The 27920-nt window shown below is 44.9% G+C and overlaps 2 protein-coding genes across 4 annotated transcripts in view; one reads left to right on the top strand and one right to left on the bottom strand.

Moving 5' to 3' along the window:
• LOC129822344 (SPRY domain-containing SOCS box protein 4-like) overlaps positions 1–17697 on the top strand; it is a 55266-nt gene extending 37569 nt beyond the window's left edge. For both annotated transcript variants that reach the window (XM_055880564.1, XM_055880565.1), the window contains one exon: positions 16273–17697. In XM_055880564.1, the coding sequence (XP_055736539.1) occupies positions 16273–16400 (128 nt within the window). In that variant the 3' untranslated portion in view covers positions 16401–17697. The remainder of the gene's footprint in view (positions 1–16272) is intronic.
• Positions 17698–19566: 1869 nt separating this feature from the next.
• LOC129822343 (solute carrier family 25 member 36-A-like) overlaps positions 19567–27920 on the bottom strand; it is a 44534-nt gene continuing 36180 nt past the window's right edge. For both annotated transcript variants that reach the window (XM_055880562.1, XM_055880563.1), the window contains 3 exons: positions 23600–23666; positions 23193–23482; positions 19567–22997 (listed from right to left, as the gene is read on the bottom strand). In XM_055880562.1, the coding sequence (XP_055736537.1) occupies positions 22804–22997; positions 23193–23482; positions 23600–23666 (551 nt within the window). In that variant the 3' untranslated portion in view covers positions 19567–22803. The remainder of the gene's footprint in view (positions 22998–23192; positions 23483–23599; positions 23667–27920) is intronic.

The raw sequence follows: 27920 nt of genomic DNA, 5'->3' as shown, positions 1-27920 counted from the left end.
TATGCCTTGACAGTGGGAATCCCCCCTCTCTCTCTCTCTGGCTGTTTTGCCTTCTGTTTGTTCTGTCTACATTATATTGTGGGGTTTGCTGTAGTCTGTGCTGTGGTTTTGCATACCTCAGTCAGCATAGCATACTCCGACAAGGCTATGTATTCTCTAATACTGTAGCTCAAAGCAACTATAATATCAACAAGTCAATGCTGCATTATGCCTTGATGGCGCTCACTTTCCTTTCTCTCTGGCTCTTGTTTAGAAAACAATAAAGCGCAATGTCAAAACCCAGTGACTCATACACCCATACTCTCCCCATCTCTCTGAATATAAAACCAAGTTGGAGCGCTCGCTTTTCATTGTTTACTGTGTAGATGAGGGGAGGGAGGCGTCTGTAGGAAATGTTGAACAGCACAATTATATTGTGTTTGGAGCTGGGGCTTATTTTAGAAGTGCTGAGGCAGCCTCTCGCCCAGGGGAGATCTCTGATGAATCGACATGCGCCGAGCACATGAATATGACCAGTGGGAGGGATGTAAAGATGGAGGGACAGAGCTGGAGGAAGAAAAGAGAACGGGGGAAAGGGAGGGAGGGAGTGAGATGAAGTGATGAAGGTTAATAATAATAAATTAAACTTATAGCGCTTTTCATTACAATTTCAAAGCACTTTAAGCAACAACAAAACAAAAAAATGCAATTTTGTAAAACAGTAGATGGATTGTCATGGCAGGCAGGGTAGTTAGTTAATGGCTAGAGTAGAGGCAGTTCAGAGATGAAATGGAGGGGTGTCACATCCAGGGGGTTTCAGATTGGTCCAGAACCGTTCATCAGGGAGCCCTTGCTGTCGCTGATGCAGCGCTTCTCAGTAGTACTCTCTGAAGTCAGACTCCATGGGTAGAACAACTCCACTACCGATGTGTAGCACCCACCTGGGTGAAACTACGACACCCAGGAAGGTGTCAGAGAAGCACACTGCACATCAGTTCAGAATAGCTGTGTTGGAGCAGGCGGAGCATCAGCTGTGTTGGAGCAGGCGCTAGTGTTGGCCACTGGTCTCTGTCAATCTATAGCCTCCAGTACACTAATCAGTGGCATGTCAATACAGCGAGACTAGCTGATAGTGTTTTATACTTCAGACTGCCTGGGTTGACTGTATACAGCTCTGTGTGGAGTGACTGCCTCTGCTACTGTGGAGAGAAAGTGGGGGAGGGCCTGCTGGTGTGTTTCTCGGCTCTGATCTATAAAAATATGTCTTTACCCATAGTAAGCTTACCCATAAGCTCTCTGTCAACCCCCCCCCCCCCCCCCCCCCCTTAGACGGTCAGACATTAACTACATTTTCATGGCTGCAAGCCAGATGTTTGTGTGTGAGTTCACGGAAGGGAGCCAGGAGTGGAGTAATTCTAGAGGCAGTCCCAGTGTTTCGCGGAGCTCAATGTCTCGCCTTGCGAAGGAAGGTGTGTGTTGTGCCCCATACAGTCACCCTCTGTTGCATGGTTTTCTTGTCTCTATCTCAAAGACCAACACACTGGGCTGTTTGTGTGGAACATGTGACATTAATGCATTATTCTATAGCCCATTGGAACACAAGCCCTATTCTTCATCAACTTGTTTACTTTCAAGAGGACAAAGGAGGGGGTTTTAGTGTTGGTTTATTATAGGGCATGGGGTTGTCTCACTCTCCCCACTTCTATTTCTCTCTACCCTTTTTCTCAATTTCCCTCACAATATCCCTCTTTCTCCTTCTCTCTCTCTCCCCTCTGCTGTGTTTTCCCAAGCTAAATGAAGATGGAGGAAAGTTAAGGGAATGTAGTTTTATAATGGAAGAGAAGCTAATGGAAGCAGCTTCTGAAAAATAACTCTGTCCACCCCATGTCCCTGCTCTGTCACAACTCTGTAGCCTCATTATGTAGGGATCCTGTGTGTGTCATCTGCTCTCTGCACTGATGTTAATAGTATGTATTTGTTCTGTAGGAATGCTCCAGAGGAAAGCATGGTATATTATAAATTGGGTAGTTTGGGTACTGGATGCTGTTATGGCTGAAACAGCACTTCAGCCGGAGGTATATCAGACAATAAACCACTGGTCTGATGCATGAATTCTATTTATCTTAGTAATCAGTTTCTAATAGTAATAAGGCACCTCAGGGGTTTGTGTCTGAGAACAGGCCTTACCACACCCCCTCTGGCCGTATTGCTTAATTATGCTTTGGAAATGGGGCACACGCACAGGAAGATGCAGACAGTAAATGAGTATGCATACTCTGAGATGCCAGGCATTGGCTCGTATTCCCCAAGGTAGCTTCTCCATGTTTCTGTTTTAGACGCACTGTGGTAAAGGAGTCTTCTCTTTCTCTTGCAATAAAACCGCATGAAGAGAGAGCTGTTCCTCCACTTTTCCATCACTTTCTCAAATTGTCCCTTAACACAGTTAATGCAATTCTCTGATCCTGTCTTTCTCAGCGAGCACATAGTTTCTTCTCCACACGACTTTCACACTGATAGAAGCTTTATCGATTTCTTTAGTGTTTCTGTTGCTCCCTAAAGCCTGTAAATAGAAAACAATAGGAGAGTGGAGATCAGGCTGTCCTGCTAGCTTTTTTTATAATAGCACTGCTCTTCTCTGTTACAAATGCACACCATTTCATGCTGGCTCTTTTACTCGCTCTCTCCCCCGATATCTCTTTCTCACTCACTCCCACTCTTTCGTTTACCTTCAAATCCCTGCTTCAATATTTACACTTCTGATCACGGAAGGGAGTTGCCGTAGAAACCGTTTAGCTGAATGGGGAGAGAAGGTACAGCAAGTGCTGGCTTGGGGAGGGAGATTTAGGCTGGGGATGGTGTGTTGGCTGGGACTGGATCATCTTGGCTGTGAATGGAGGCTCCTCTTGTTTTTAAACCATGAAACTCTGCTGTAAGTCTCCTGATAGTGTGGAGAATAGATTCACAGACAGTGAGTACGTTTACATGAACACTAATAATTCGATATTAAACTGATTATGTCAGCAGGCCGAGTATGGTAATTAGAGGTAGACCGATTATGATTTTTCAACGCCGGTACCGATTAATGGAGGACCCAAAAAAGCTACAGATACCGATTTAATTGGCCTATTTATTTATTTGTAATAATGACAATCAAATCAAGTTTATTTTATATAGCCCTTCGTACATCAGCTAATATCTTGAAGTGCTGTACAGAAACCCAGCCTAAAACCCCAAACAGCAAGCAATGCAGGTGTAGAAGCACGGTGGCTAGGAAAAACTCCCTAGAAAGGCCAAAACCTAGGAAGAAACCTAGCGAGGAACCAGGCTATGAGGGTTGGCCAGTCCTCTTCTGGCTGTGCCGGGTGGAGATTATAACAGAACATGGCCAAGATGTTCAAAATGTTCATAAGTGACAAGCATGGTCAAATAATAATCAGGAATAAATGTCAGTTGGCTTTTCATAGCCGATCATTAAGAGTTGAAAACAGCAGGTCTGGTACAGGTAGGGGTTCCATAACCGCAGGCAGAACAGTTGAAACTGGAATAGCAGCAAGGCCAGGTGGACTGGGGACAGCAAGGAGTCATCATGCCCAGTAGTCCTGACGTATGGTCCTAGGGCTCAGGTTCTCCGAGAGAGAAAGAAAGAGCGAAGGAGAGAATTAGAGAGAGCATACTTAAATTCACACAGGACACTGGATAAGACAGGAGTAGTACTCCAAATATAACCAACTGACCCTAGCCCCCCGACACATAAACTACTGCAGCATAAATACTGGAGGCTGAGACAGGAGGGGTCAGGAGACACTGTGGCCCCATCGGATGATACCCCCGGACAGGGCCAAACAGGAAGGATATAACCCCACCCACTTTGCCAAAGCACAGCCCCCGCACCACTAGAGGGATATCTTCAACCACCAACTTACAATCCTGAGACAAGGCCGAGTATAGCCCAGAAAGATCTCCACCACAGCACAAACCAAGGGGGGGCGCCAACCCAGACAGGAAGATCAAGTCAGTAACTCAACCCACTCAAGTGACGCACCCCTCCTAGGGACGGCATGAAAGAGCACCAGTAAGCCAGTGACTCAGCCCCTGTAATAGGGTTAGAGGCCCAGTGGAGAGAGGGGAGCCGGCCAGGCAGAGACAGCAAGGGCGGTTCGTTGCTCCAGAGCCTTTCCGTTCACCTTCACACTCCTGGGCCAGACTACACTCAATCACACTCCTGGGCCAGACTACACTCAATCATATGACCTACTGAAGAGATAAGTCTTCAGTAAAGACTTAAAGGTTGAGACCGAGTCTGCGTCTCTCACATTGGTAGGCAGACCGTTCCATAAAAATGGAGATCTATAGGAGAAAGCCCTGCCTCCAGCTGTTTGCTTAGAAATTCTAGGGACAATTAGGAGGCCTGCGTCTTGTGACCGTAGCGTACGTGTAGGTATGTACGGCAGGACCAACTCGGAAAGATAGGTAGGAGCAAGCCCATGTAACGCTTTATAGGTTAACAGTAAAACCTTGAAATCAGCCCTTGCCTTAACAGGAAGCCAGTGTAGGGAAGCTAGCACTGGAGTAATATGATCAAATTTCTTGGTTCTAGTCAGGATTCTAGCAGCCGTATTTAGCACTAACTGAAGTTTATTTAGTGCTTTATCCGGGTAGCCGGAAAGTAGAGCATTGCAGTAGTCTAACCTAAAGTAACAAATGCATGGATTAATTTTTCTGCATCATTTTTGGACAGAAAATTTCAGATTTTTGCAATGTTACGTAGATGGAAAAAAGCTGTCCTTGAAACAGTCTTGATTTGTTCGTCAAAAGAGAGATCAGGGTCAAGAGTAACGCCGAGGTCCTTCACAGTTTTATTTGAGACGACTTTACAACCATCAAGATTAATTGTCAGATTTAACAGAAGATCTCTTTGTTTCTTGGGACCTAGAACAAGCATTTCTGTTTTTTGTCCGAGTTTAAAAGTAGAAAGTTTTCAGCCATCCACTTCCTTATGTCTGAAACACAGGCTTCTAGCGAGGGCAATTTTGGGGCTTCACCATGTTTCATTGAAATGTACAGCTGTGTGTCATCCGCATAGCAGTGAAAGTTAACATTATGTTTTCGAATAACATCCCCAAGAGGTAAAATATATAGTGAAAACAATAGTGGTCCTAAAACGGAACCTTGAGGAACACCGAAATGTACAGTTGATTTGTCAGAGGACAGACCATTCACAGAGACAAACTGATATCTTTCCGACAGGTAAGATCTAAACCAGGCCAGAACTTGTCCGTGTAGACCAATTTGGGTTTCCAGTCTCTCCAAAAGAATGTGGTGATCGATGGTGTCAAAGGCAGCACTAAGGTCTAGTAGCACGAGGACTGATACAGAGCCTCGGTCTGACGCCATTAAAAGGTCATTTACCACCTTCACAAGTGCAGTCTCAGTGCTATGATGGGGTCTAAAACCAGACTGAAGCATTTCGTATACATTGTTTGTCTTCAGGAAGGCAGCGAGTTGCTGCGCAACAGCTTTTTCTAAAATTTGAGAGGAATGGAAGATTCGATATAGGCCGATAGTTTTTTATATTTTCCGGGTCAAGGTTTGGCTTTTTCAAGAGAGGCTTTATTACTGCCACTTTTAGTGAGTTTGGTACACATCCGGTGGATAGAGAGCCGTTTATTATGTTCAACATAGGAGGGCCAAGCACATGAAGCAGCTCTTTCAGTAGTTGGAATAGGATCCAGTATGCAGCTTGAAGGTTTAGAGGCCATGATTATTTTCATCATTGTGTCAAGAGATATAGTACTAAAACACTTAAGTGTCTCTCCCGATCCCAGGCCCTGGCAGAGCTGTGCAGATCCAGGACAGCTAAGCCCTGGAGGAATACGCAGATTTAAAGAGGAGTCTGTAATTTGCTTTCTAATGATCATGATCTTTTCCTCAAAGAAGTTCATGAATTTATTACTGCTGAAGTGAAAGCCATCCTCTCTTGGGGAATGCTGCTTTTTAGTTAGCTTTGCAACAGTATCAAAAAAATGTTTTGGATTGTTCTTATTTTCCTCAATTTAGTTGGAAAAGCAGGATGATCGCGCAGCGGTGAGGGCTCTTTGATACTGCACGGTACTGTCTTTCCAAGCTAGTCGGAAGACTTCCAGTTTGGTGTGGCACCATTTCCGTGCCAATTTTCTGGAAGCTTGCTTCAGAGCTCGGGTATTTTCTGTATACCAGGGAGCTAGTTTCTTATGACAAATGTTTTTCGTTTTTAGGGGTGCAACTGCATCTAGGGTATTGCGCAAGGTTAAATTGAGTTCCTCAGTTAGGTGGTTAACTGATTTTTGTCCTCTGACGTCCTTGGGTAGGCAGAAGGAGTCTGGAAGGGAATCAAGGAATTTTTGTGTTGTCTGAGAATTTATAGCACGACTTTTGATGCTCCTTGGTTGGGGTCTGAGCAGATTATTTGTTGCGATTGCAAACGTAATAAAATGTTGGTCCGATAGTCCAGGATTATGAGGAAAAACATTAAGATCTACAACATTTATTCCATGGGACAAAACTAGGTCCAGAGTATGACTGGCAGTGAGTAGGTCCGGAAACATGTTGGACAAAACCCACTGAGTCGATGATGGCTCCGAAAGCCTTTTGGAGTGGGTCTGTGGACTTCTCCATATGAATATTAGAATATGACCTGCTATGACTACAAGGTCCGATAGGAATTCAGGGAACTCAGAGAGGAACGCTGTATATGGCCCAGGAGGCCTGTAAACAGTAGCTATAAAAAGTGATTGAGTAGGCTGCATAGATTTCATGACTAGAAGCTCAAAAGACGAAAACGTCTTTTTTTTTTGTAAATTGGAATTTGCTATCGTAAATGTTAGCAACACCTCCGCCTTTGCGGGATGCACGAGGGATATGGTCACTAGTGTAACCAGGAGGTGAGGCCTCATTTAACACAGTAAATTCATCAGGCTTAAGCCATGTTTCAGTCAGGCCAATCACATCAAGATTATGATCAGTGATTAGTTCATTGACTATAATATAACTGCCTTTGAAGTGAGGGATCTAACATTAAGTAACCCTATTTTGAGATATGAGGTATCACGATCTCTTTCAATAATGGCAGGAATGGAGGAGGTCTTTATCCTAATGAGATTGCTAAGGCGAACACCGCCATGTTTAGTTTTGCCCAACCTAGGTCGAGGCACAGACACAGTTTCAATGGGGATGGCTGAGCTGACTACACTGACTATGCTAGTGGCAGACTCCACTAAGCTGGCAGGTTGGCTAACAGCCTGCTGCCTGGCCTGCACCCTATTTCATTGTGGAGCTAGAGGAGTTAGAGCCCTGTCTATGTTGGCAGATAAGATGAGAGCACCCCTCCAGCTAGGATGGAGTCCGTCACTCCTCAGCAGGTCAGGCTTGGTCCTGTTTGTGGGTGAGTCCCAGAAAGAGGGCCAATTATCTACAAATTCTATCTTTTGGGAGGGGCAGAAAACAGTTTTCAATCAGCGATTGAGTTGTGAGACTCTGCTGTAGAGCTCGTCACTCCCCATAACTGGGAGGGGGCCTGAGACAATTACTCGATGCCGACACATCTTTCTAGCTGATTTACACGCTGAAGCTATGTTGTGCTTGGTGACCTCTGACTGTTTCATCCTAACATCGTTGGTGCCGACGTGGATAACAATATCTCTATACTCTCTACACTCGCCAGTTTTAGCTTTAGCCAGCACCATCTTCAGATTAGCCTTAATGTCGGTAGCCCTGCCCCCTGGTAAACAGTGTATGATCGCTGGGTGATTCGTTTTAAGTCTAATACTGTGGGTAATGGAGTCGCCAATGACTAGGGTTTTCAATTTGTCAGAGCTAATGGTGGGAGCCTTCGGCGTTTCAGACCCTGTAACGGGAGGAGTAGAGACAAGAGAAGACTCGGCCTCAGACTCCGACTCGCTACTTAATGGGGAAAACCGGTTGAAAGTTTCTGTCGGCTGAATGAGCGACACCAGTTGAGCATTCCTACAGCATTTCCCTCCAGAAGCCATGAGAAAGTTGTCCGGCTGCGGGGACTGTGCGGGGGGGATTTATACTAACGTTACTATCTGTACTTACTGGTGGCACAGATGCTGTTTCATCCTTTCCTACACTGAAATTACCCTTGCCTAACGATTGCGTCTGAAGCTGGGCTTGCAGCACAGCTATCCTCGCCATAAGGCGATCGTTCTCCTGTATATTATGAGTACAGCGACTGCAATTAGAAGACATCATGTTAATGTTACTACTTAGCTTCGGCTGTTGAAAGTGCTGACGAACCATGTCCAGATAAAGCGTCGGAGTGAAAAAGTTGAATGAGGGAAAAAAGTTGTGATGGAAAAACTAAAAATATAAACGGTAATTAAAAAGAAAAAAAAAACGTAAAGTTGTCAGCTAGCAAAATAAGGTTGGCAACAAAACAATTACAACAATACTGAATGAACACTTATTTTAACTTAATATAATACATCAATAAAATCAATTTAGCCTCAAATAAATAATGAAACATGTTCAATTTGGTTTAAATAATGCAAAAACAAAGTGTTGGAGAAGAAAGTAAAAGTGCAATATGTGCCATGTAAGAAAGCTAACGTTTAAATTCCTTGCTCAGAACATATGAAAGCTGGTGGTTCCTTCTAACATGAGTCTTCAATATTCCCAGGTAAGAAGTTTTAGGTTGTAGTTATTATAGGAATTATAGAACTATTTCTCTCTATACGATTTGTATGTCATATACCTTTGACTATTGGATGTTCTTATAGGCACTTTATTATTGCCAGTGTAACAGTATGGCTTCCATCCCTCTCCTCGCCGCTACCTGGGCTCGAACCAGGAACACATCAACGACAGCCACCCTCGAAGCAGCGTTACAGTTTAACTTTAGTCCGTTCCCTCGCCCCGACCCGGGCGCGAACCAGGGACCCTCTGCACACATCAACAACAGTCACCCACGAAGCATCGTTACCCATCGCACCACAAAGGCTGCGGCCCTTGCAGAGCAAGGGGAACCACTACTTCATGGTCTCAGAGCAAGTGACGTCACCGATTGAAAGGCTATTAGCGCGCGCCACCGCTAACTAGCTAGCCATTTCACATCCGTTACACATGTAGAGCAAGGGGAACAACTACCCCAAGTCTCAGAGCGAGTGACGTTTGAAAGGCTATTAGCGTGCACCCCGCTAACTAGCTAGCTATTTCACATCGGTTACACCAGCCTAATCTCGGGAGTTGATAGGCTTGAATTCATAAACAGCGGAGCTGTTGGCAAAACGCGCAAAATGTCTGTTTGAATGAATGCTTACGAGCCTGCTGGTGCCCACCTTCGCTCAGTCGGACTGCTCTATCAAATCATAGACTTAATTATAACATAATGACACACAGAAATACGAGCCTTGGGTCATTAATATGGTCGAATCTGGAAACTATCATCTCGAAAACAAAACATTAATTCTTTCAGTGAAATACGGAACCGTTACGTATTTTATCTAACGGGTGGCATCCATCAGTCTAAATATTCCTGTTACATTGCACAACCTTCAATGTTATGTCATAATTATGTAAAATTCTGGCAAATTAGTTCGCAATGAGCCAGGCGTCCCAAACTGTTGCATATACCTTGACTCTGCGTGCAATGAACGCAAGAGAAGTGACACAATTTCACCTGGTTAATATTGCCTGCTAACCTGGATTTCTTTTAGCTAAATATGCAGGTTTAAAAATATATACTTCTGTGTATTGATTTTAAGAAAGGCATTGATGTTTATGGTTAGGTACACGTTGGAGCAACGACAGTCCTTTTTCGCAAATGCGCACTGCATTGATTATATGCAACACAGGACACACTAGATAAACTAGTAATATCATCAACCATGTGTAGTTATAACTAGTGATTATGATTGATTGTTTTTTATAAGATAGGTTTAATGCTAGCTAGCAACTTACCTTGGCTTCTTACTGCATTCGCGTAACAGGCAGGCTCTTCGTAAGGCAGGTGGTTAGAGCGTTGGACTAGTTAACCATAAGGTTGCAAGATTGAATCCCTGAGCTGACAAGGTAAAACTCTGTCGTTCTGCCCCTGAACAAGGCAGTTAACCCACTGTTCCTAGTCCGTCATTGAAAATAAGAATGTGTTCTTAACTGACTTGCCTAGTTAAATAAAGGTGTAAAAAAAAAAAAAAAAAAAAAAAATCAGCGTAAAAAATTACCGATTCACGATTTGTTATGAAAACTTGAAATCGTCCCTAATTCATCCGATTAATCGGTCGACCTCTAATGGTAATAGTCACAAACACCTTACTCTGCTTATCTGAATTGATTTAATGTCAAAATCGAAGTAAGCATACAGTGATTTTAAACAATTGTTTTGTTTTTGCGATCTTTAGAATGATTAGGACACGTAAACTGCTTAATCAGAGTTCCAGTGGTGTATTTGATCTGCACATGTGCCAGCACTGGGTAGTGCAAGCCTTCCTCTTATGCATGAGTGAAGTGAGTTTGGAAAAACTGAAAGCATGCATCTTAGAAATAGTTTTCAGATACAAACTTTATATGTACGAACTCTGAATCTAATAGGCTTCGCAAAAATAACATTGTCACTGTGGTAGAACATTTATTTTGATTGGTGATTTACTGCTGTCCCATCACGTAGCCTGATTTCAGATGCGTCCATATGAACAGGATTATTAGGGAAATAGTTATTCTTGCAAAGTATGTAAACATTTTAAACTATTATATTAATCTGACTATCCACAATAATGGTGTTGTGTGCATGTAACCGTACTCAATGTCTTGCAGAGGTATAGCAGGCTTTATTATGCTGAGGACCCGAGTGTATAGGAACACTGCAGGGGTCAGTGGCTAAATGGACTGGATCATTTGCTTCTGTCTGGGGATCAGTGGCTAAATGGACTGGATCATTTGCTTCTGCCTGGGGATCAGTGGCTAAATGGACTGGATCATTTGCTTCTGCCTGGGGATCAGTGGCTAAATGGACTGGATCATTTGCTTCTGTCTGGGGATCAGTGGCTAAACGGACTGGATCATTTGCTTCTGTCTGGGGATCAGTGGCTAAACGGACTGGATCATTTGGTTCTGTCTGGTAATAAAGCGCCAACGGACAACTGGTGTCCGTTAGTTCAGTGAGCAATTGGATTCAGCTGAAGTCAGCGATTCAATTTGGACACTGACATTTCCAATTTGAGAGAGGCTGAGGCTTGCCCTTTCTCTTGCTCTCACTCTCTTCCTCACTGCTGTTTCCATTCGTTATTTCTCTCACTCTCCTTGTGATGTTCTTTTTCTCTCTCCCTGTGATGTGCTCTTTCTCTCTCTCTCCCCCTGTGATGTCCTGTCTGTCTGATGCGTGCTCTCACTCACTCTCCCTGTGATGTGCTCTTGGGGATTGGTCAGTGAATTACTCGGAGATGCTCCACTTCTGCATAGTCACTGTTGTACGTACTTTCCCATGCTTACTTACTGGAAAAATCAATCACGCAGACATTCCTTGTCAGGATGAGCTGCTCATTTTATACATTGACGTCACAAGATGGTCATTTTATACATTTGTGTGACACACACACACACTACTTGCCACAATAAGTCAGTCGTTTTATATATTTTACATCTGACACACACACGCTCCCACTCCCAATCATGAGGTGGTCATTGGAACTGGTGCACAGTTTGAGATGTTATCCATCTCCACTGGCACAGTTCTCCATATTGATTAGATAAGATCTGAGTCTGGAATCAACAAGTCCACACTGAATATCCTGACAGCTGGTCAATTGGCATCTCTCCTGGTTGCACGCAAAGACTGAGTCTGAGAGGAAACGAGAGATGGCGGGAGAGATTGATCCGAAACAAAGATGGGGAGAGCGCGAGAAGAAATTGGGACAGCAGGATCAAGATACGTGTGTGTGGACACCCCTTCAAATTAGTGGATTCGGGTAGTTCAGCCAAACCCGTTGCTGACGGGTGTATAAAATCCAGCACACAGTCATGCAATCTCCAAGGTCTAACATTGGCAGTAGAATGGTCTTACTGAAGAGCTCAGTGACTTTCAACGTGGCACCGTCATAGGATGCCATCTTTCCAACAAGTCAGTTCGTTAAATTTCTGGCCTGTTAGAGCTGCCCCAGTCAACTGTAAGTGCTGTTATTTTGAAGCGGAAATGTCTGAGCAACAACTGTTCGTCGGGAGCTTCAGGAAATGGGTTTCCATGGCCGAGCAGCTGCATACAAGCCTAAGATCACCAAGTATCGGCTGGAGTGGTGTAAAGCTTGCCGCCATTGGACTCTGGAGCAGTGGAAACGCTTTCTCTGGAGTGATGAATCATGCTTCACCGTCTGGCAGTTTGATGGGCGAATCTGGGTTTGGCGAATGCCAGGAGATCGCTACGTACCCCAATGCGTAGTGCCAACTTTAAAGTTTGGAATAATCCTCTGGGGCTGTTTTTCATGGTTCGGGCTAGTCCCCTTAGTTCCAGTGAAGGGAAATCTTAATGCTACCGCATACAATGACATTCTAGATGATTCTGTGCTTCCAACTTTGGCAACAGTTAGGGGAAGGCCCTTTCCTGTTTTAGCATGACAATGCCCCCGTGCACAAAGCGAGGTTCATATATAAATGGTTTGTTGAGATCTGTGTGGAAGATCTTGACTGGCCTGCAGAGAGCCCTGACCTCAACCCCATCGAACACATTTGCTATGAATTGGAACGCCGACTGAAAGCCAGGCCTAATCATCCAACATCAGTGCCCGACCTCTGTGTTTCCACCTGAGTGCATGTCTACATACAGGCCTAGAGCATGCTCCTGATTGTCGCATAACGATAGCCCTGGACTACGCCTGAATCAGACATACCCAGACAGCATCATATCTGCTTTACTGACACAAGCCTGTATCTCACCATTATTAACAGAGCAGTGGGGGAGAGGGGGACTGAGTCAGGGGACAGATAGATGGATGGACATAAACGGGATAGGAGGACGGGGATGGAGAGATGAGAGAAGAAAGTGGCTCGCTTGCTATTAATTTCTAGTCCATTTAACTGAACCACTTCCAGCTAATTTGCTTCCATTAATACTTAATATCACCCTGTCCTGTTTGCTTTCATCCTATGTTTTGAAGTGTAATTTGGGTTTTTATGAACCCACATGGCATGCAGTTCAGCAAGCCAAGGCAGACATGCTGCTGCATAGACTACTGACCAACATGTAGCTGTTATTCTCCCCTACCTCTCCCTTTTCTGTCTCTTTCTTTGTGAAGACTATTTCAAGCTAAGCATAACACCCAAGAGATGCGCACCATACAGGTTTCTCCATGCTCACACACAAGTCCTCAACCTGCAAACACACCCACACACCTACATTCACTGGAGCAGTGTGTAGTCTGATAGCTCAGCCAGACTGTTGACGCAGACATTAGCATGCTCCTGCTCAGATTCCCGCTGTTTGATGGGACCACTTGTCGCTGGTGGCAACGCAGGGAGAGGGCACACCAGCTGGGCGATTGGACAGTTTCCAGGAAGCAGCATCATAATTATAATCATCCCTCCTATGCAATTCCCATAGCTCCACTGAATAACATGCTATGTTACTATTCCTCTCAATTGACTCAACAATGGCTCTCTATTTTAATAGGCTTGCCTTGTTTGTGAGTTCCTGACACACGGCTACAGTGAGATGACCGTCTTGCTTTAGTAAGCCCAGGTGGTAACTACCTTTCACTACTGAGTTCAGAGGCCACCTACTATATCCAGGCTCTCTAACAGGAATTGTAGATTTTACATCCTCCAGGTGGTGCCCAATTGTCTTACGCCCATATAACCATGGAGTCAGACAAGCAGAAGAAACATGCAGACAGGAGATTACATCCATCCATCTCCCACAATCCCTCTGTCTGCGCAGCAAGTGAGGTGTAGGCTGTGACCAGTTTAGCCCGTTAGTGAGTCAGATAGGCAGGCCGGATCCTGTAAGTCGACATCTGGAAGTGTATTTGTCTGCGTGTGTCTAAGGCCTATGTTTTACGGTCGTTTCTTGGAAGTTGACTCAATCATCACTTTGCACGTTTCTTTTGGATCTTTGTTAGTTTTAAGAATATTCTTTATATGGTGAGATAATGTCAAAAGCCAGCCTGCCAGCAAGCCTGCTTTTGTATCACATCCTTCCTATGGAAACATCTGTATAATACAGGAGAGTCCAATGTTAGTGTGTTTCTAATACACTGCTCAAAAAAATAAAGGGAACACTAAAATAACACATCCTAGATCTGAATGAATGAAACATTCTTATTAAATACTTTTTTCTTTACATAGTTGAATGTGCTGACTACAAAATCACACAAAAATTATCAATGGAAATCAAATGTATCAACCCATGGAGGTCTGGATTTGGAGTCACACTCAAAATTAAAGTGGAAAACCACACTACAGGCTGATCCAACTTTGATGTAATGTCCTTAAAACAAGTCAAAATGAGGCTCAGTAGTGTGTGTGGCCTCCACGTGCCTGTATGACCTCCCTACAACGCCTGGGCATGCTCCTGATGAGGTGGCGGATGGTCTCCTGAGGGATCTCCTCCCAGACCTGGACTAAAGCATCCGCCAACTCCTGGACAGTCTGTGGTGCAACGTGGCGTTGGTGGATGGAGCGAGACATGTTTTCCCAGATGTGCTCAATTGGATTCAGGTCTGGGGAATGGGCGGGCCAGTCCATAGCATCAATGCCTTCCTCTTGCAGGAACTGCTGACACACTCCAGCCACATGAGGTCTAGCATTGTCTTGCATTAGAAAGAACCCATGGCCAACCGCACCAGCATATGGTCTCACAAGGGGTCTGAGGATCTCATCTCAGTACCTAATGGCAGTCAGGCTACCTCTGGCGAGCACATGGAGGGCTGTGCGGCCCCCCAAAGAAATGCCACCCCACACCATGACTGACCCGCCGCCAAACCGGTCATGCTGGAGGATGTTGCAGGCAGCAGAACGTTCTCCACACTCTGTCACGTCTGTCACATGTGCGTGTGAACCTGCTTTCATCTGTGAAGAGCACAGGGCGCCAGTGGCGAATTTGCCAATCTTGGTGTTCTCTGGCAAATGCCAAACGTCCTGCACGGTGTTGGGCTGTAAGCACAACCCCCACCTGTGGACGTCGGGCCCTCATACCACCCTCATGGAGTCTGTTTCTGACTGTTTGAGCAGACACATGCACATTTGTGGCCTGCTGGAGGTCATTTTGCAGGGCGCTGGCAGTGCACCTCCTTGCACAAAGGCGGAGGTAGCGGTCCTGCTGCTGGGTTGTTCCCTCCTACGGCCTCCTCCACGTCTCCTGATGTACTGGCCTGTCTCCTGGTAGCGCCTCCAAGCTCTGGACACTACGCTGACAGACACAGCAAACCTTTTTGCCACAGCTCGCATTGATGTGCCATCCTGGATGAGCTGCACTACCTGAGCCACTTGTGTGGGTTGTAGACTCCGTCTCATGCTACCACTAGAGTGAAAGCACCGCCAGCATTCAAAAGTGACCAAAACATCAGCCAGGAAGCATAGGAACTGAGAAGTGGTCTGTGGTCACCACCTGCAGAACCACTCCTTTATTGGGGGTGTCTTGCTAATTGCCTATAATTTCCACCTTTTGTCTATTTCATTTGCACAACAGCATGTGAAATTTATTGTCAATCAGTGTTGCTTCTTAAGTGGACAGTTTGATTTCACAGAAGTGTGATTGACTTGGAGTTACATTGTGTTTAAGTGTTCCCTTTATTTTTTTGAAGCAGTGTATATTTTGCTGCGTGTTGTCTAGTGGTCACGTAGCTACAAGGGCACCAGTCCATTTAGAGGATTCCCTAGGGTCCTCCTTGACACCACCCACTCTGTCTATTCCAAGCCATGTGGTCAGTGACTCAGCAGATTGTGTGTACTTTAGTGAGGGAGACTGTGTGTGGTGAGTTCCTGAGCATCACCTTCACACAGTGCTCAGGAGAGTGTCTGCTCTGTAAGTCCAGCACAAACAGATGGTCACGGCAGGTGGACCGGTCAAGCTGAAGTCCGTGAAGGGCACTCTCATTATCAAAGTTTCTCTGTATGGGAAGATCTCTGACACAAACAAATGCACTTAAAAGCCCTTCTGAGAATGATATCATATTGCTTAGTCTACACCAATATTATATGCACTCATTGCCATTCCTTCTGAAATAGCATTTATTACATCTGTAAATGTATGTAAACATTCCTTTTTTTTAACCTGTTTTTTTTAATGTCCTCTCTTCTCTCCTGTCACAGCGGAGCCCCTCCCCCTGATGGACCTGTGCAGGCGAGTGGCCAGGCTGGCTCTGGGGCGGGACCGACTCAACCAGATAGACACCCTCCCTCTGCCAGAGACCCTCAAGAACTACCTCCAGTACCAGTGACCTCACAGACTCACCAGGACAATGATTGACTGACTGCTTGACGGCAGCTACATTTCACTACAGTCAACCCACAAACATGTAACCCTGAACCATTGGACATCTACTGAGGATAATGATGATGGTCTGGAGGAAGCCTATGAAGGAGTTCTGAGTTTCTTTTTAGGATTTGTCTGTTTTTAATTTGTTTTTTTAAATTTGCTCACTGCTATGATGGACAGAGGGAGGATTAATGAAAGGAGGGGGATGGGCTTGAGACTGGACTGTAGCAGAAGTGTTGAGCTATGATGCTGGCTTCTCATTGGGTATATGGGTCTATAGTGCTTCTAGAATATGTGCCTGGAGGAAGAGGGTGTTTGGTGATGATGCATATAGACATCATACATAGTTACTGTACATCTATACAGATTCTCTGGAAGGCTCTCAGAACATCTAGATATTTATATTTAGACCCTGTAGCAGGCTCCACTGAGACTCACCAGCCCCTAGCCACAGGGAGTTAGAAGATGGAAAACACATAGGCAGGCAAACATCCTTGAATGCATGCATATGCAAACACTCACTCATACTCAGAGGGGCTGTTTTCAGTGTGAGTGGTGAGGTTTTATGCATGTGTGGATTGGTGCGTGTTGGCATTGCTCCGCAACAGGCACCCCGGGGCATCAGTCAGACCCACTCTGACCCCTCTGAGTTTGGGGACACTGCAGCCCTGATGCACTACACCTCCCTCTCAACTGGCAGTCTCTCTTTATTTATCAGTGGGTTTCATTGGATCCAGGCTTCCATTAGGTCTCTGTCTGGGTGAGTGACTGGGTCTGTGTCCAAAATGGCACCCTATTCCCTACATGGTGCACTACGTTTGATCAGCCTGATCAGGAGTGCACTGTCGGGATAGGGTGCCGTTGTGGACATTCCCTGGGATGTTGTCAGTCAGGGTGTGTTAAAGCTGATTGAAGTTGATCAGAGGGCCAATCCGCTATTACTGTTTATGTGCCTGCGCAGAGAAAGCACACGACACCTCTGTTACAGGAGACTGTTTTAAAACAATGTATTTGCTGCTTTGTTTTGTTCCACTCCTGTTCTTATCCCGATGGTGATATTCCTCTTTTAAACAGTTCTCTTTTTATGAATGAGGCTTTTGTTTATTTCTGATTTGTTTTTGTTTTCTATTTTATTAAGATCTACTTGCTGAACAGGAAGTGACCCGGTTGAGACAGGAAGTCTCGCTGAGAGAGACTGATCGAGGAATGTGCTGCAATGAGCATCTTTTTAAATGTGGATTAAAAAAAACTGAACCCAACATACTGGTGTTTTTTCCCCAATTGGACCTACTGTCATCCAAATGAAGCGAAGTCGCAATGCTGCCCAGCACCTTCACACACTAAGCCTTTGAACCAAAAATATAGTATTGAATTTCTCTAACTGTGATTTAAAATCTGATGCTGTAGTTGGCTGCCTGTATTTGATATTTAGTCTCAGTAATGTTTTGTGAACTTGATGTCCCATGGGGCAGGCAGGCTGAACAGAGCCTGTTGCGATCACAGTTCAGACAAAGCAGCTTTACTGTTCAAAAAACCCCTTCATGGTTTACAGCATAAATCTGTCTCTGATCATACTGTAGAAAAATCACACCAGGACGAGTGTGTGCTCTCCCACTTCTTTTAGTGAGAGAGCGCCAAGCAACAGCAAAGTGGCCATGATGAGATGATTTAACGCAAGTGGTGAGTGGGGTTGTAGGGAAGATAAAATGTCCCTAAATGGCTACAATCATCCTACTCCCTCTAGGAAGGCTTGGTAAGGATGGTCTTGCAGGGCCATAGTTACCTGGTGTTATACCACATGGATCTCAGGCGAAGGCTTTCGTGCTGAAATGCAGGTTGGGACGCGAGGATTTGATGGAAAGGATGAGAAAGCGTTTTGGGGCATGATGACGGACACCACAATTCGTGAGGCTAAGACCAGGTATTGGAAATGGACTCCGTAATGAATTTACTCTCTCGCGGAAAGGTAGGATCATATCAGGATAAAAGCTGAAGCTCGGGAAGTTGTTTGACCTGTTTAAAAGGGGCTTATCCTTGATACACCCCGTTTCTTGAGTGTGTTGTGGCAGCTGCACTACTACAATTGAGCTCTGATCTATCCAGTTGACTGGTATAATCTTACAACGGTGGCTATTGGCTCTCTCCCTACTCAACCCATTTATTTCACCCCACTACTCACCCTCTCCAAGCAGCTTTCCATCATCCATATTATTACTGTCTGCACTCTCCTCTCCTTTTCCTCTTATGCCTGGTCTTTCCATCACTTTCATAATGAAAGGTGTAATCTCTCCTCACCTGTCTATTCTACTGCATTCACACTCCATGATGTCCCATCAACATTCCTCCTCTCACTCTTCTCCCTCCTTTACCTCCCTCTCATCCTGTAGTGAGTGACATGTAGGGCGGAGGTGGGGGGAGAACTGTAGCGGTTGTCTTGCATGGAGGGAAGATAGAAATGTATACTCGTTCAGAGTTCTTTTCTTCTGCAGAGCGTGGTGTAAAGGTTCTGTCTCCAGTCTTCGTTTGGCTCCTCTCCAATGCAGATCAAATGAATGAGTGCTTGACTTCTCAAAACTAAACTTTTCTCTGGCCTATTTTAATGATCTTTAAACAACAGGTAGACTCCCCGTAGACGGGACACACCACAGGAGGTTGGTGGCACCTTAATTTGGGAGGACTGGCTCATGGTAATGACTGGAATAAGTATCAAACACATGGTTTCCATGTGTTTGATGCCAGCCTCCACTGACAGTTATACAGAAAATAGCCCTTTACTCACAACATTTTAAATAGCCATTGCAGCTAGTGAAGGGGGCTGTGAATGTGGTCAGTGCAGGCATGGAATACAACTGGCAGAACCACTAACACTAGTAGAGGCATCCAAATAAAGGTTAGCAGCACATGGCTGGATGGCATCTCGTCTTCCCAGAGCTGTGGTCACATAAGACACACTGGCCTGTGAATGGACCTGGGGGCTATTGTCAACTCAGGGGGAAAAGAAAAATCACACAAAGTAAAGTCTACTGGCTTACTGAAGTACTATGTGGGTATGGACTGAGGGAAGGACCAGTGCCCTTTTCAACAACATTACAGTACATTGTAGCTGCAACATCAATGACAACTGTATGAAGAATGGAAAGAAAGTACTTTATTGAAAGAGAGAAAATTTGACAAGAGCACCTCACTACCGTTTCACATCCACCATGTGGTAGAGGGTATTGTGTGAAGGTAATTCCTCTGAAAGGACATGTCATGTGTGGGAGGGTTGTTTTTCTGTTCAGTTGTCTGGCTGACGTCAACATCCTCCATCTAGACCCATGCCAGTCATTCTTTTAGCACCACTTCACCTGGACTGACCACCTGCACTGACTCACACTTATGATCGCTAAATACTGCACTATTTAAACACCTGCCCTCCAAAACACATATCGGACTATAAATTGCCTTCCTGTATTATACTGATGCTAAAAAATGTATTCTGAGCCATTTACTTTATGTTTGCATTGTAGAGAAGGAACCTGCACGTAAGCATTTAGTTGGATGGTGTATACCATGTATCCCGTACATACGACTAATACAAATGTTAACTTGGGTGTGTTTGTTATAAGCGACTTGGTAGAGTTTGCTGCAGGCACCTGAAGTCAATACTGCCATCTGCTGGTTATAGAAATGAACAGTTTAGTGAGCTGTTTCTTTCCTTGCCATTAAAGTGTTAGACATTTTCTGGATACAATCAAACCACACATGCCAAAATGCCCCGAGCACCCTTTCCCATTTATAGATTTTTGTTTTACAAACCAGGGATGTGAGAAGAATGCATAAAGTCAGCCACGCATCTAGGAGGCTCGTCAAAGACCTCATGAGCAAATACAAAACACAAATTAGAGGAAACAAATGGAACACACCATTTAGTCATTAATGGACTGAGAGCATTCTGACACACACACACACCTGCACGACAAGAATCACATGGAACGGAAACACGCTCTCGAACACACAATTCATACATTCAAGGGCAAGATGAGAACAGACCCATGTGAAAGAACCAAATGTCTCTGGTTAGAAGCACACACAGACCCAGAGTAGAAACATGCACAGGTTGGTCAGGGATGGGCAACTGGCGGCCCCCATGGATCAATAAAAACAAAACAAAAAAAAAATATATATATATATTAATTACACAGGGAGCTCCAAGTACTGGGACAGTGACAAATTTGTTGTTTTGGCACAGTCTCCCCATTTTAGGGGACCAAAAGTATTGGGACAAATGCAATTAGGTGTATTAAAATAGTAAAAAGTTCAGTATTTGGTCCCATATTCATAGCACGCAATGATTACGTCAAGAATGTGACTACAAATGCGTTTGCTGTTTGATTTGGTTGTGTTTCAGATTATTTTGTGCCCAATAGAAATTTATGGTAAATGTATTGTCATTTTAAAGTCAATTTAATTATAAATAAGAATAGAATGTTTCTAAAAACTCCTGCATGGTGAATTATGAGCAACTTAAAAATGTTGTTGTGCACTCTCTTAAGGAACAGTAAGCATGTTATGAACCCAATTGTTATTTCTAGCATTAGTGTGACCTGTGGATATTTGACTGAATGGCTGCAGTGATGCTTACATGTGCTGGGAAGGCTCTTCGTGCTCATATCATGTTCGTGGGGAAAGGTCAGTAGGTAAGGTTGTCTCTATGGTTACACAAGACAATGTAAACAGGTAGACAAGGAGATGATGAACATTGAGTTCTCACAGTTTCAAAATGACAATCAGAAAATAACAGGAAAAACAGCTAAATAAAGGGAGTCGAAAGTAGACAGAAAGGCATCAAAAAAGTCAGAATAAAACATTAAAAAAATTATCAAATGCAGTCAACTTGTTTTCTTTAAAAAAAACATACTGCATAAAGTATGGGGAGAGACAACACAGGATCTCCTTCTCGTGTAGCATTTCACACACGTACACTCAAGAGAATCCCATCTATTCCCAAAGTGAACACCGGACAGAGGATTGTCTCATCTGTAACACTTGCTTGGATTCTGAGGCAGAGAAAGAAGAGATGCAACTGGAGGTCAGAGCAGGTCTGCAGAAAGAATCACATACTGTGTGTCAAAGGGGAAACATTGGGGTTCAGAGGTTCACCCTCCAATCCCCCCAAAACATACAGTTTACACTCCCATGACTGGGCAGAAAAATGCAACGTTACATCTTATGAAGACATTTATACGATTTCATATAATTGTCTTGTTAAGTTTGTAAACTTTTTATGCATTCTCTTACCATTTTTTCTCTCAGAATATTCACACAAGGTTGCCATCTGATGTGAGACCCAGTCTTTCATGTGTTATTCCTTGTGTTGATTAACATTCAAGTAGTTTGAAATGGCAGATGATTCTGGTCAGTCTGGGTGGTATGAGGGAGTGGGTCAAAAGTTTCTTACTGTCACCCACTTTACAGAACACCCACACAAAGAGAACACTGTAAAGACTGCTGCATGTGTTTAAGCTTCCAGTATGAGTCAGAGTATCAATCCTTATAGTGTTAGTCAGGGCCAGCCAGTCACAGAGGTTAGGTTAGGCCTGGCAGTGGACTAGCCCCTGTAGGGACGACCTGTGAGCTTGTTGACCAACTGGGGTGGAGGGCTTGGTCCTCAGTACAAAGTGGACCCGACGAGAACTGTGTGTGGTTCTGAATGCCTGCGGTCCAACTGTGGTCTAATGAGATCCAGAAACCAGGGCTGGTCTGACCTTTGCTCCTCTTCCTCAACCTCACATCACTATTGTGCATCTATACAGGGCAGTTGAAGTCGTCAGGCAAGGCACGTCCCCTATCCACCTCGCTCAAACCTTCAACCCTATTCTTAAGACCTCCCAGCACTCAACAAGCCTCTACTACCAATTGCCCCCTTGACACACAAACCAGAGAAATGATTAGTATTGTTAGACTAAAATAGCTTGAGTGTTCTCCCCACTGTACCTGCTCCAGTAACCTATGCTCGTGTAAAGAAGCTTATTTAGGAGAGACGATAAGAGAGGGCAAGAAAAGGAGAAAAGGCTCCTAAGAACTCATTTTCAATGACACCGCTTCTTTTTAAACACCTTTAAACCATATTCCCAAAACAAACATGGTGATTTCCTGTCTACCAACCCCTCTTCCTGTGTCGTGCACCCCTGAAAACAACCCAACTCCCCATCCCAAAACAGGGTGTTCTCGTTTTAGACAGGATGGAGGGACTGGAGGTGTGAGAGATGACAGTACCTGGTCCCTGTCCTGTTTCTTGGGGGGCTCTTTGTGCCATTGGTCCAACGTGGGGAGTAGACCCACCTCTAGGGTTTAATCTGAGGTCGTAGGTCAAGGGACAAAGGTTACCCATTTAGCATGTAGACCACTAGTTCGTAGGTACACATCATGATGGCAGTGTTAGGGATCTGGCGCACCAGGTGGGTGGTGAGGCCGCGGTACAGCGCCTGGTAGCCCTCTTCCTTGGGCACCGTGGTCAGAGTCTGGAAGAAGGAACGGTACTTGGTGCCTTCCTCCCGTAGCCGGGTCCGGATCACTTCTGTAACGATGGGAAAAGGAGAGGAGCACGCTCATTTCCTGGTACATTTAAAATAAATACTTTCCCAGTACTGGATCAATACTAACTACAAGTTCTAACTGGTCTAAGGACTACAAACACATGACTGACTATAAACCCACTATCCTCCACTCAGACCACTCCCACCCTCCTGCTCCCAGGATGCAGTGCCCTCACCGTGGGGGTAAGCGATGAACGTGGCACAGGTCTTGGAGGTGGCGGCGGCGAGCATCATCCCCACAAAGTCTGAGGCATCCTTGGACGACGACTCCTCCTCGTCCATGTGCTGCGTGGCCTTGGCCTCCAGGATGCGCCGCTTGATGCTCTCATAGATGACAAAGTGGATCACAGTCTCTGAGATTCCAGCGTAGGACGCTGACATTCCCCGGTAGAACCCTCGCAGGCCTTCTGTCTGGTATACCCGCCGCAAACACTCAAACGCATTCATGGGCTTCTCCCCGCGGTTCCTATGAAAGGCAGTCGGGAAAGGATTTACTAATGGTACAAACGACAGAGACGTTGCACACCAACACCACATCCTAAATCCCCCTCTAGCCACTACTGACTCAGACCTGTGTGTTTACCTGGAGTCCAACTGCATGCGAGTCTTGATGAGCCAGATAGGGTTGGTAGCTGTGATGGCTGTGAACCCTGAGAGGAAGGACAAGAGCTCTGATGATTCAGACACACTTAACTTTACAGACTAACACCACCAGGAGTGTCTGTCTACCAAGCTGTAGAACAAAACACTGTCCAAATCTTCTCTGAAGCATCAGCCCTAAAGGGAATTTAAAACCATCAGAAATTAAAACTGTTAACCTTGTCAACACGTTTTTAAGAGAGACGAGCTCATGAACATACCACAGTATGACAAGGCCTAGGATATCTGAGTTGTGACAGCATGTTAGTGTGTGTAAAGGTTACACTCCCATAATTTCAGTGTTAGACTGGTTTAGCCTGGCAGTCATGTTGACACTGATCTCAGGGTTATTCCTAGCTCTGCAGATGCCACTTGGCTACACAATTCTCTGTATCACATCTCTCTCTACCAATGGCAAACAGGCTTCTTTTCTCTGCCTATCAACACACCAGTCTCATACCAGAGCCAGTCTATTCCCCTCCCTGAGCTCCTGTATCAGAGAGAGAAAGAAGCCTGTTATGTGGCTAATACTGGTTCTACAGGTAGCTGCACCTCATGGAATAGCTACTAGAGGGAGTATTTGGGCAGACTAAATAAAGCAGAGCCGACCTTGCTCAGAGGGACAGGGTGTTAACGTAAACCTGTCAAAAACACAGTCTCACGTTCCTCTCCGGTCCTCCATTACAGAAACACGCAGCGCTCTTTAACAGCCCAGCTTGCTTGACTGACCTACATTCTAAAAGGGTAGAAGCCAGGAGTCTAGGCTATATGACATATTGCTCCTAGGATCACTGACACTGGACAGAAATAATCATCTAGAGATAGAATGTATTTCCTCATCTAGAAAAGGCCAGTGTGTGTGTGTGTGTAATACTGTACAAGTTGGAATTTTACAATATAATTTTATGATAATAGGCAGAATCTACCACACATTTTTTGCTGGAGGCAAAAGGCAAAACTGGAGAAAAAGGAAAAAAAGTCTCTGCATACTTTCAGTCAGATGCAAATGTCTTTAAATTGTGGCTGAGCTTCCAGTCAGTGGACCTTCATCAGGACATCTGAGCTTCCAGTCAGTGGACCTTCATCAGGACATCTGAGCTTCCAGTCAGTGGACCTTCATCAGGACATCTGAGCTTCCAGTCAGTGGACCTTCATCAGGACATCTCATGTCACCAACATGTATGAAACCAGCTTGCGTCTAGGAAGGCTGTTCAGTAGATCTTCCAAAGAAATGTTTTACAGAGACCATCTCTAGTACTGCTTACATCAGAATGCCAGGCAGTTGCTCTGCCTGCATCAGCCTGATATGTCAGGTTTAACATGGGGTTGTCACTTTGACGCAGAGGTGCATAATGGCCAGGGGAAACAGATGATTCAGTGTGTGTACAGGAGGCGTAGGGAAGTGTCTAGGTTTGAGCTCTTGCATTATATGAGACCTGAGACTTGTCTTGAAAAAGGCTTTGTAGACGGAACGTCAACAATAAAGACTTTATTCTACTCCCTTGCCTTTGAAAAATCAACAATGTCCTAACAAAATGCCCATGGAAAGACAGAGGGACGCCTCGTGTGAGAAACTAGTTTAGCCACTGGGCTAGAGGATTAGGTAATATAAGGAGCTGTCACAGGAACCAACAGAAACTAGTTTAGCCACTGGGCTAGAGGATTCGGTAATATAAGGAGCTGTCACAGGAACCAACAGAAACTAGTTTAGCCACTGGGCTAGAGGATTAGGTAATATAAGGAGCTGTCACAGGAATCAACAGGCTGAGAGCTGCTGGGCAGATATACTGTAGCACGAGACTAGAATATAGAAAAACCTAACCCTATAATAGGAAGGTAGGGGACCTCTACAGAACTAGTCAGTCTGGGTTTGACTGGACTTACCACCACTAACCCGGTCAGGTCCAGCACATTAGAAGTGATTTTGATTCCAAGATGGCTTAGCAGTTCAGACGTCATTTTTGTCCTCGTACTGTCTTGTCCTGTATATATATATTTACACCTTCTTCGCATATCTTTTATATTTTTTTTATTATCCAAGAACTCAACTACAAAAGCTTTCCTGCAACCCGCCTCACCAATTACAACAAAAAAGTATTATTTACCTCAAATCTGAAAATCCACAGTGAAGCTAACCAGGGGCTAATCAGAAGTTAGCCAGAAAGCTAACCAGAAGTTAGCCGAAAGCTAGCCGAAAGCTAATTTGAAGCTGCCTAGAAGTTAGCCGGCTTGCTGGCTAGCGTTGGTGTTTCAGCTGCCCATGTTTTTGTGGTCATCAGCTATTCCTTTAGCTCGATAATCTACCGGCACTTTTGTGCAACGCGACTCGGACCGGAGCATACCGGGCCTTTTTTTCTCTCAGTTTCCCCGGATTTCAGCCGCAGGCTCTGGACATTTGCACCTTGATTTCGCAGCTAGCTAGCTGCAAACCGTGTGACTATTGGCTTACGTCGATCCCGGAGCAAACTTAAATTATTCCGGAGCTAGCCAGCTGAGGAGTTCCATCAGCCATTCCTGGGCTACAGTCACCTATCGGGACCCGGGTTTTTTTTTTGCTGCAGATACGGAGCCCCACCGGGCCTTCACGATTGACTGCCGCCGTTATCTGCCCGAGGGAGTTATCCAACTGGCACCTCCGTCGCGACGTTACCTGAACGCTCACCTGGGGCCCGCTAATCGTTAGCTGTCTTATCGGCTGCTATCTTAATAAGTATTTCGGACAATTTTTTTTACTTTTTTTCTTGGGTCACTATATCTATTTTGCCAATTGGATTGATCCCCTCTACAAGACACGGAACCCCACTAATCTACCGACGGAAACGCACGAGGTGTCTAAAAATAGACCTCCATCCTATGCTATCTTGCTACCGATAGCCATCTACCCGGCCAGCTGTCTGGATCGCCGTGACCCCAACCAACCTCTACTCACTGGACCCTTATTGATCACTCGATTAAGCATGCCTCTCCTTAATGTAAATATGCCTTGTCCACTGCTGTTCTGGTTAGTGTTTATTGGCTTATTTCACTGTAGGGCCACTAGCCCTGCTCACTATACCATATCCAACCTTTCATTTCCACCACCCACATATGCGATGACATCACCTGGTTTCAATGATGTTTCTAGAGACAATATCTCTCTCATCATCACTCAATACCTAGGTTTACCTCCACTGTATTCACATCCTACCATACCTTTGTCTGTACATTATTCCTTGAAGCTATTTTATCGCCCCCAGAAACGTCCTTTTACTCTCTGTTCTAGATGCTCTAGACGACCAATTCTCATAGCTTTTAGCCGTACCCTTATCATACTCCTCCTCTGTTCCTCTGGTGATGTAGAGGTGAATCCAGGCCCTGCAGTACCTAGCTCCACTTCTATTCCCCAGGCGCTCTCTTTTGATGACTTCTGTAACCGTAATAGCCTTGGTTTCATGCATGTTAACATTAGAAGCCTCCTCCCTAAGTTTGTTTTGTTCACTGCTTTAGCTCACTCTGCCAACCCGGATGTTTTAACCGTGTCTGAATCCTGGCTTAGAAAGACCACCAAAAATTCTGACATTTTCATCCCCAACTACAAGATTTTCAGACAAGATAGAACGGCCAAAGGGGGCGGTGTTGCAATCTACTGCAAAGATTGCCTGCAGAGTTCTGTTTTACTATCCAGGTCTGTTCCCAAACAATTTGAACTTCTACTTTTAAAAATCCACCTCTCTAAAAACAAGTCTCTCACCGTTGCCGCCTGCTATAGACCACCCTCTGCCCCCAGCTGTGCTCTGGACACCATATGTGAACTGATTGCCCCCCATCTATCTTCAGAGCTCGTGCTGCTAGGCGACCTAAATTGGAACATGCTTAACACCCCAGCCATCCTACAATCTAAGCTTGATGCCCTCAATCTCACATAAATTATCAATGAACCTACCAGGTACCACCCCAATTCCGTAAACACGGGCACCCTCATAGATATCATCCTAACCAACTTGCCCTCCAAATACACCTCTGCTGTTTTCAACCAAGATCTCAGCGATCACTGCCTCATTGCCTGCATCCGTAATGGGTCAGCGGTCAAACGACCTCCACTCATCACTATCAAACGCTCCCTGAAACACTTCAGCGAGCAGGCCTTTCTGATCGACCTGGCCGATGTATCCTGGAAGGATATTGATCTCATCCCGTCAGTAGAGGATGCCTGGACATTTTTTTTAAATGCCTTCCTCACCATCTTGAATAAGCATGCCCCATTCAAGAAATTTAGAACCAGGAAC

Source organism: Salvelinus fontinalis, chromosome 24, assembly GCF_029448725.1.
Source record: "Salvelinus fontinalis isolate EN_2023a chromosome 24, ASM2944872v1, whole genome shotgun sequence".
In the NCBI taxonomy this organism is placed as follows: Eukaryota; Metazoa; Chordata; class Actinopteri; order Salmoniformes; family Salmonidae; genus Salvelinus; species Salvelinus fontinalis.
The sequence above is the reverse complement of the archived record's forward strand: the minus strand, read 5'-3'. Positions and strand labels throughout refer to the sequence as shown.